Source organism: Cryptococcus neoformans, chromosome 1 (genome assembly GCF_000149385.1).
Source record: "Cryptococcus neoformans var. neoformans B-3501A chromosome 1, whole genome shotgun sequence".
Lineage (NCBI taxonomy): Eukaryota > Fungi > Basidiomycota > Tremellomycetes > Tremellales > Cryptococcaceae > Cryptococcus > Cryptococcus deneoformans.
In genome coordinates, this window is record NC_009177.1 from 1625751 (window position 1) to 1635115 (window position 9365).

The 9365-nt window shown below is 48.3% G+C and overlaps 3 protein-coding genes across 3 annotated transcripts in view; all 3 read left to right on the forward strand.

The window, feature by feature from the left end:
* Positions 1 to 173: 173 nt before the first annotated feature.
* CNBA5900 (hypothetical protein) lies at positions 174 to 4493 on the forward strand (the record flags this gene model as incomplete). The annotated part of the gene is made up of 7 exons (XM_772619.1): positions 174 to 866; positions 916 to 2171; positions 2226 to 2410; positions 2461 to 2544; positions 2611 to 4061; positions 4125 to 4341; positions 4399 to 4493. The coding sequence occupies 7 exons, from the start codon at positions 174 to 176 to the stop codon at positions 4491 to 4493; spliced, it is 3981 nt and encodes a 1326-aa protein (XP_777712.1).
* Positions 4494 to 5174: 681 nt separating this feature from the next.
* Positions 5175 to 6930, forward strand: CNBA5910 (hypothetical protein; the record flags this gene model as incomplete). The annotated part of the gene is made up of 2 exons (XM_772620.1): positions 5175 to 5569; positions 5619 to 6930. The coding sequence occupies 2 exons, from the start codon at positions 5175 to 5177 to the stop codon at positions 6928 to 6930; spliced, it is 1707 nt and encodes a 568-aa protein (XP_777713.1).
* Positions 6931 to 7791: 861 nt separating this feature from the next.
* The window catches only part of CNBA5920 (hypothetical protein), a gene marked incomplete at both ends in the record, with an annotated part of 11790 nt that continues 10216 nt past the window's right edge, over positions 7792 to 9365 (forward strand). The window contains 3 exons of the mRNA XM_772621.1: positions 7792 to 8043; positions 8110 to 8739; positions 8781 to 9365. The exon at positions 8781 to 9365 is cut by the window's right edge and continues 136 nt beyond it. Coding sequence (XP_777714.1) covers positions 7792 to 8043; positions 8110 to 8739; positions 8781 to 9365 — 1467 coding nt within the window. The remainder of the gene's footprint in view (positions 8044 to 8109; positions 8740 to 8780) is intronic.

The window sequence follows — 9365 nt, forward strand, 5'->3', positions numbered from 1 at the left end:
AAGGAGCTCGGCGAAATCCGCATTTGTTGTTATTTATTTATTATGTTGTCATCATCCACCGCGCCGCCATCGTCGCTGCATCCTCGTCTCCCACACAGCGTGGATGATACCTCGGAAACGAAGCTTTGGACTACGAAAGCTGCTGGTCCTTTAATCATTCACCCAATAACAGTATGGACCCTCAGAAGCCAGGCCTGTTCTCCTCAATATCCATAGGGAGAGCTTCAAAGAACAAGCACACGGGAGAGGCACTTGCACATCCCCTTTTGGCGGCTACGAGTTCCTCCACCAGTTTGCCAACATCAGACTCTTCTCAGCCAGATACGACGTCTCAACCGCCACCACTTCGACATAAGTCCTCCGGGTCATGGTCCAAGAATACTGGCGATGCCGTCAATCTTCCCTATAAACCGAGGCAACGACATGGAGGTGGAATGGGATCCATCAACAGCACAGCGAGCATTTTCGGCTCGACCGGTGCTCCACCTCCAAATCTTCAGCCGGCACCTACAGGTGGATCCTCAGGAGCACCTATTTCTCCCACCCCTGTGTCGGCGCCTCCAACTACTTCTACGTCAACGTCGACGACCTTTGCCCTTCCGCCGTCGCATTCAGATCCTCCGGCCCAAGCGAAAGAGTCGGCGGTGTCTACTACGGCAAGTAGTCCCCACGCGAGTTCCAGCAGCTTGACGAGTCGACTGCAGGTACAAAGTCTCAAGGCAGCAGCTCAAGGTATAGGGCTGGGTAATGGGAGTATGGGAATGTCAATGATAGACGCTATATTTGACAAAGGTCAACTGGGCAGGGCGAAAGCCGGTGAGGGCGGCGATTGGGGAGAGCTTTTGAGAATTTTGATGGGAGGCAAGGTAGGCGTTTGACTACATGTCAACATTTTTATGTGCTGATACGCTTCAGGCCATCTTGCTGCTGCCCACCACCCCTTCATCCTCATTACCGATGACACCGCCAACTTTGAGAGATCACGTGGCCTTCCTTTCACCTCCTGTCTCCCTCGCCTCGTCTTCTTTCAAATCCATACAATCGGTGAGTGAAACTGAAGAAAAAGCCGATTTGAAGGAGGAGCAATTCTGCACCCTCAATATCCTCGTCACCCTTTCTGGTCTTATTGGTACTCTCAAAGACACAACCCTTTCGTTTGAGTCTACCATCCCACCCGATTCACCGCTTTTACAAGCGCTTAAAAACCACTCTTCTCGCCAAACCGCTCTTGCTTCCCTTAGACCTACTCAAATATCCTATATCAACTATCCCTCATACACGCTTTCCTCGGAGACAACAATTTTACCTTTTCCTCCACACTCAAAAACCGCTCCGCCAATCCAATCCGAGATAAAGGAACGAGAAAGACTTTCGCAAGGCAAATTGGGTAGGATTAATCCATTTGCGTCCCTGTTTGGCGGTTCGAATACAAGCTTGAGCTACGAAACTAAAACCGGAGCTTCGCCCTCTCCAAAGCCGGAAGCTCTTCCATCCGATAACGGTTTATCGCCTCCTAGGAGTCCGCCCGCATCTCCCGGGCCATCTAGTCCCAAACCTTCAGCTTTAAGCATAGATCCTGATGCGACCTCCATTTCATCCGAATCAGTTGCTGTTGGTGAGGGGTATCAGGTTACAGCGTACACTGTCTCAAGACCTATCCGTTATCACGAAATCCACAAGTCTCTACTTAAGTCTGTGAGAACAGACGTCCGCGATGCGCTGCACAACATTCCCGAGAAAGTCGTGGAAAAGGTACTGAAGCTTGCGCTGGCGAATGCGTGCCCATCTGGGCAGTTGATCAGCGAGGAACTTCTAAAAGGACATCGATCTCACGGCCCCAGCCACGAGCTGGATGGCAGCGCATGGTTGCTTGATTTTGGAAATCCGACAGAGACGGGGGAACGGCTTCAGGATTTTGTGGAGCGTGTTTATGATGAGCTTGTGGTTTATTACAGACAAGAGGTGAATGGAGGCCTTAAAAGGAAAGTCAGCGGAGGGACATGGGCCCGAGGCTCACACAATCTTGAGAAAGAAAAGGAGAAGGAAGTTGAATTAGGGGAAAGACAAAGAGAGGAGAGGAAAAGGAGAGATAGAGAAGAAATTGTGGAAAAAGAGGCTAGCGAAGGCACAGAACGGATTGAGGGTCTACTGTGTAGGTTGTTGTATAATAGGTAAGTTTTTCAGCAATAGTTAAAAGTCACAAAATGACCAGCGTCATTCTACAGGCTGTTTTCGCCTCTGGAGTCGGATGATTCGAAGCACGATGAAGCGTTGGCCTCTCGTATAGCAGCGCTTAATATGCTGGAACTATCCCTTGACCATCTAGGGCTGATTACTCGACCAGAAAGAGAATACCCGGAGGGTATCATCTCGGACGGTTTAGACCGGATCGTCGATAAAGTAGGGAAAGGTCAGCTTCATCTGTGCTTGGTGATATATACATTGCTAACTTATGTACAGAGTTTCAAAAGCTTTCATTAATGACCTGTATAACGCCGAAAGATAAGACCGCAGTTCTCATAAATGCACATAAAATCGTTGTCGGTCAGTCTTGCAAATAGGGCGATGTCTTTGTCCAATGCTGATGTAACACTGATTATGATCGTACAGATGGGCTCTCTGAATTGCCTGACATAGAGCTTCGACCAGAAGGGGAACCATACCACAAGCCGCAAGAAGTATCGACTGCCCCATCAAATGCCTCAGTTGACCCTACCATCCTCAAGCCTCCAGCTCTCCCCATTGTGTCAGAAGGGTCTCTGACGCCAAGTAGAAGTCCAGTCGAGCCTCCAACAGCCCCTTTATCAAGAAACGTATCAGGATCTTCCGATATGAAGTCAAACGCTTCAGATCCTTTATCGCTCGCAAATATCGAAGTGCCTCCCCATGCTGTTGTGGTCGATCCTATTATTGACCAGCGTCCCTCCACTCCCCAACTTACACACGATAGTGAGAGTCAGCAAGCGGAGCTCACACCATTGCAAGAGGCCTTATCAGATTCTGTAATGACAGTGTCCGCCGCCCCTGTACCTTACGATTCTCTCCCCTTTGATGATGCTGCCTCTGTTCCACCGCCTAATACATCTTCAGATAAGCAGACAAAAGCAAGCAAAAAGTCGACTTCGGGCGCAGACCTGATCTTACCTATCATCATCTACGCCGTTGTCAAATCCAACCCTCCCCAACTGGCCTCTCAGCTCATGTACCTTCGCCGATATCGCTCTGCCATCTGTTTGACAGGGGAAGCTAGCTACGCCATTGTCAATCTTACCGCTGTAGTCGAATTCCTCGAACATGTTAATCTGTCTGAGTTGGGCCTGGGTAGTGACTCGGACAAAGTTATGAGCATTGAGGATTTGTCGCCTATCAGGTTGGATTATATGGGCATGGATGGGGGGAATGGGGATGCAGAGAGTATTGCCAACGCGTCTACAAAGCTTCGAGGCCGGGTCGGAGAATTTGCAGGGTCAGCAGCGGGATCTGCGAACAAGGTGATTAGCGGGGTAGTAGACACCTCGTGGTCAGCTCTTCGAGGGCTTATGGGTAATCCCAATGCGGGAGCGCTTGATGGCGATGAACAAGCAGCAGGTGACAATTCACGTCCTGGTATGCGTCCTCGTCAGGCGTCAACATTTTCTCTCGCAAGCGTAACGGCCAGTGTAGCCAGCATCGCAGCGGCTGCTGCCTCGCGAAACCGATCGCGGGCAGACTCTAGGGTGAGTGAGCAGGTTTGGGGTGGGAATCAGGAGCTTGTGGAAGTTAGCTCGCGGCCAGGATCGATCAGGGAGAGAGAAAGTGATTACCCTACCAGCGAGGAAGATGAAAGCGATGATGGCGAATTAGAACCTGATGCGACATCGTTAAGGTCTAGAATGCGGAGTGCAACAAACACAAGCTCACGATCTGCAAAGGATAAAGAAGATGGTCCTAAGCAGGAGAGGGTTAGTCTTAGCAATCGACTGGCGTCCATTGGAGTGCTTGGGAGACTGAGCAATCCAGCGAACACCACTGGTGCTGAAAGCACCCTTGCATCTAACGACAATACTCATGGGCCATCTAAGGCGAGTTCGAGAATTTTCGAAGTCCGTTGTTTATGTCATTGAAACTGACATTACTCATCTTAGTCCTTTCTTCAAAGTCTTACCACTGCCCGCTCTGCCAGCAACTCGCAAAGTCATACCCGTCGATCGTCGCTCCTAGGCGGGTCGCAAACAGAATCGCAACAACACAAAGTCAGTTCACCTAGGGGGAGTTTACCGGCTCTCCCTGCGAATGATGCTTCTTTCGGTTCACATGCGTTGCTCGACAATGTGGATCCTCCCATTGAGAAATTTATGACGTGTAAGAGAATGTTCTACCAATGGATTGTTATGGGCTGCTAACTGGTTCATACTACAGGTGACGTTGGTGAACTGCGCCTTTCTGATGTCGGCGAACTGTTGCGGGATTACCGGCGATTAGGGACCATAGTCGCCTTGGCAAACAACAAGTAACTCTAAATGCGTCACAGTATTTTGCACAAACATCAATGGTCGCTCGTAAATTGTATTAAAATGTTCCAAGGCATTTCGATGGGTGTTCCGATGGAAGAAAGTTATTCCGTAATGCATGTGCGCTTGACCGCTGTTATTTCTTGCTTTCGCCGTGATGATGAATTGGAGATAGAGAAGGTGTGGGTCTCATCGTTCAGTAATAAATTCATTCTCCTAATAAGGAATATTGTTTGTACAGGGAAAGAATACACCTATTACATACATAGATATATGAATAGCTGAAGATTATTCGTTTGAATTTTCAACTTCATTTAATAAGAATAAAGGGTCTTTACTGCGATATACGACCGAATAACCCAGCGAAGGCATGCTAATCGATCACCGTATGTACAGTAGCTGCTTATGCTGGTTGACCGGACAGGAGGACTTGTTGCAGGAGGATGTAAAAGTAATTTTAAAGGTAGACGAGTGTTTAAATGGGGGTATAATTAATGGTGAGTTACTATAAGAATGCGACTGACGTTTTTCCTCGCTCCCGGGCTGCCGCCAGAAAGTGCCATTAAAAGTCATAACTGAGGTACTGCTGCACTCTTCCCCCCTGTGCCAGGTGACCGGCTCACCGATCTGTTCCTATTATTGGTGACCAAAAATTAATATACGAGTATAGTCTCCTCATGTGCCATGGACCAAGTTCATGTCGCAAGGAATCAGGTCGATACCCTTTTGCAGTCAATCAAGGACTTTATCTGCAACACGTCCGAATCTGCCACTTACCATGCCCCGATTATCGATTGGCAGCACCCTGAGCCCTACCAGCAATCGACAATAACAGGTTTGAAAAAGTTCCTGGGTGCGGTGGAGACTGAAAGGAGTTACCTGGAGGCTCTGACATCGAGCGATGTGCCGCCAAAAGAGTTGGCAACCAATTTGCCTCATTTGACAGCAGTATGGGAGGAAGTACAGAGAGCAGATTGGCCCTTAGGGTGCATCTCCCAGGTCTTGGAATGTTCGGATGGAAGTCAGGTAAAGGTGGACGTAGTGGCCCGAGGAGGAGAAGAATGGATCAAAGTGAACACGTAAGTTAAGAGAAAGATGTTCTATTTACACCAATCTAACGTGCTACAGGATGAAGGAGTCCCGTTTGATGGCAGAATTCAGAGAGCAAGACTCATACTGTAATTCAGATTACTCAGATTACGATTCTGATGCTCCCGCCGAAACTCCAAATAACCAGCCTATTTATCCTGGTCTAACTAACTCTGTAATCGAACAAGTCACTTCTATGGTCCAATCGGCTAAATCCTACCCTCGCCGTCCACATCTTCCTCCACCGAAAGTCAAATATATCTTGAATCGTTTGCAAGAGAATCCTGAAGGAGGCTACGCGGATCCAAGAATAAACGGAACTTTCGAAGTCATCCGCTCGTGTGGGGCGCAGCTCGTATTAGCTTCAGATACGAGAGCTTTACCGAAACAACTCACCCCGCCATCACCTAGACCGACTTCGAATGTGTTGCTTGACCTTTCTGTTGTGGTTGCTCTGTGCTGTGATTCAACTCATTTCTCACTGCCGAATTCGCAGCAAGAGCTCGAGGCAAGGTTTCGTCCTCTGCAGGTGGCCGGCGATGGCCAATTATCTCTGGCTCCCCATGTTCCTGTAACAAAAGATTTACGAGACCAACTTCAATGGGAAATGCAACACCCCCTTATACAAGAAATGCAAGAGCGATTATCCCTTGTCGATGGAACACTGGAGTTTTGGGTTACAGAAGAAGTGAAGAGACGGTTACCGAAGATTGTCGACATCATCGGCGGGGAGAACGAGAGACGACGCGCGCGGGCTATGTTTGCTGATTTCGAAGATTTCTGGGCTGGGAGCAGATGGAAAGGGAGAGAGGGTGTTCTAGGGGATATGAGAGTCCGAGTCATATCAAAAGAAGATTGGGATCATGTTGAGCTGCATCAGATTCAACACTCGCCTTTCCGACGTGGCTTCGCCAGTGTTTGTCAAATGATGCTTGCTATTGTTGAAAAGCAAACATTGGCGTCTGTTTTGCCACCTCCGCCTCCGCCTCCAAAAGCCAACAAAACTACAAGCAATCGCTCAGCTCGTCGACCTCAGCCAGGTATCACCGTAGCATCTAAGTTACCATCTGCACATACATTACGTACTTTCCTCGCGGGGATCAAGAGCTCCATGACCATACTCACCAATAATAGGGGGTCTGTGGGAAAAGTCATAAGGGAGATGGGGGTAAATGATGGTTTGGCGTATGGAGTGGAGGACATGAAAGGAGAAGCGGCAGTGTGGGTTGTCAATCCGAGTAGCCTTTCAGAATGGAGAAGAAAAGAAGTAGAAGCAAAGAACAAGGCGCTAAAAGAACAATTAGGGTTAGAAAAAGGTGGTGAGCCGTCGTCGGAAGTGCAATCTGCGTAAGCTGCACAGCATGGCCATTTGATATCGTACTTGTAATGTCAAAGCATCAGCCCCTTTTTAACATCCAAAACGAAAAATAAACAAGATCTACGTCGATAGAGAATGATCAGCCTTCCCAGTTGATTACTTTTTTTACCTAACATTCCTCTCAGCAACAGGGCCAAAAAAGTAATCATCACTAAATCACTGATAAATTTACGCTCCTCCTCCTTCCCGTCGTCGTCTTGTATCATTTGCATGATGTTGTTGTTGCTTGCTTGCTTGGTCGTGAATGGAGTCGGATGTCGCCGCCAACCAAGCAATGAGTGTTTTTGGGCCGAGTTCGACATTTGTGCAACATATGCACGTTCTATTCCCATCAATAATGAGTGCAGATATCGAGCTCTACCGTGATGTACAAGGATAGGGAATCATAGAAGGAATGCATAGTGCGTTATGAGTTTGCGGGATTTTTCGGCGTTATATTGCTCGACTTTGAGCGTTCAATTCTCGAGTGGAGGGTTCTCCGCGTCAAGTCATCCCCGCGTCGCTGGCTGATTTCGCTGTCATTTTCTCTCGCAAATACTCGATCTTCATTCCTCGTACAAACTATCTCCCTCAAATATCCATCAAATATCTGCGGCCACAGCATAAGCACGCGGGGTCAAGCGAGTTGTTCCGACTATCCCGAAATCTGCCGGATCGGGGGACTTATGCGCCTATATAACTTGTACACTTAACATGGCCTCGTCCGCGCCATCTATCAGTCGTTCAGGAAGACCACGAAAATCATCGACAGCAACTCCACATCCGCTTCCGCTTACCGCAACCCCTTCGACGGAAACACCCGTACCATCTGCTGCAGCAGGAGGAGGGATGAGCATGCCACCCCCTAGTTACACCAGTAACGGGCCAATGTCCGTGAGCGATTGCGAGTTCCTTGCATCTCAGTTGCTGGAACCTACGGTCACAGCACGAAAGAAGCTTGAAATTGCTCTTGAGCTCAGGGACTCCGCAGAGAACAACAGGGATTTCGGATTCTATGACAAGTACTTGTCAATATTTATTCCGGCACTCATCAGTATACTCGGGGATGAGAAATCAATCACTTTTGTGAAGGATAATGTTGAGCAAGTGAGTGCAAAACAGTCATAATATCCCCGTCTAGAGACGTTCAATGATGGACTGACATCGTATCAGCGTTTTCGCCACACCCTTCTTGCATTCTTGCAGCGCCTCCCCCACACCGAACCTTTCCGTCATCACATGAGTTCTGTTATGGAGCTTTGCGTGAAGCTTCTCAAGATTGAAAATGAAGAAAATGCGTTGCTCTGTATCAAGATCATGATTGATGGGCTTAGGAGCAATAAGGATCAAATGGAACCTTTTACGGAACCTTTCCTTGATTTAGTCAAACAAATGTACGCGAACATAAAAGCGGTTGTGGAGAAAGAGTTTGGCCCGTCAGGGGGGGGATCAAAGCCGGTATCTACGCAAGGCGAAGGCTCGGCAAACGGTCAGCAATCTCAGCAACAGCAAGCATCGTCCTCCAGTCATGCCATTCTTCCTCATGCGCTTCATTCGCCCAAAGTTCTCACTGAATGCCCTATCGCTGTTGTACTCATATTCCAAACCTACAAGTCCATCATGCAAACTGCAATGCTCGACTTCTATCCATTGGTAATTGACAGCATCAAGATACAGCCTGAACCCCAAAGGCTGGCGCATCTAGAAGCTAAAGAAAAGGGAGAAACCTTTGTCGGGGTGGCAAGTGGGATAACAAATCGGGAAATGTTCGCAGAGCTTGTAAAGGCCCAGGTCAAGGCATGTGTATTCTTCGTAGTCCATGAGTGTAAGCTGATGTTAGTCAGACCATGGCATTTTTGGCTTATGTCCTTCGAGGAAACCAAGGAAACAATAGAGATTACGTCAATGTTTTCCCAGAAGCATGTGCACGCCTCTTGCGAGATTGCCCGCCAGAGGATGTCATCACTCGAAAAGAACTTTTAGTAGCAACTCGACATATCCTTACTGTTGACTCTCGATCCTCCTTCATCCCTTATATCGATGTCCTTCTAGAGGAGCGAGTCCTCGTCGGCACGGGTGTCTCAAGTAGGGAAATGCTTCGACCGTTGGCTTATTCCGTGGTGGCCGACCTCATACATCATGTCCGAAACGAGCTTCCTCTACAGCAACTCATCCGTGTTGTCTACGTCTTCTCGTGTAATCTCAATGACTCAACTTTCTCGAGCTCAATTCAAACCATGTGCGCCAAACTCCTCAATACTATCATTGATTCGATCTATAACAAGGCGGACACGAACGAGATGTCAAAGATTCTCAAAGGGATGTTTTTCACGTTCTTGGAAAAGCTCTCTGCCATGTCGGATGCGCATGATAGGTTGAAGGCATTGGCCGCTAGGGACAAAGGGAAGGGCCGGGCCAAAGAGGAAGGT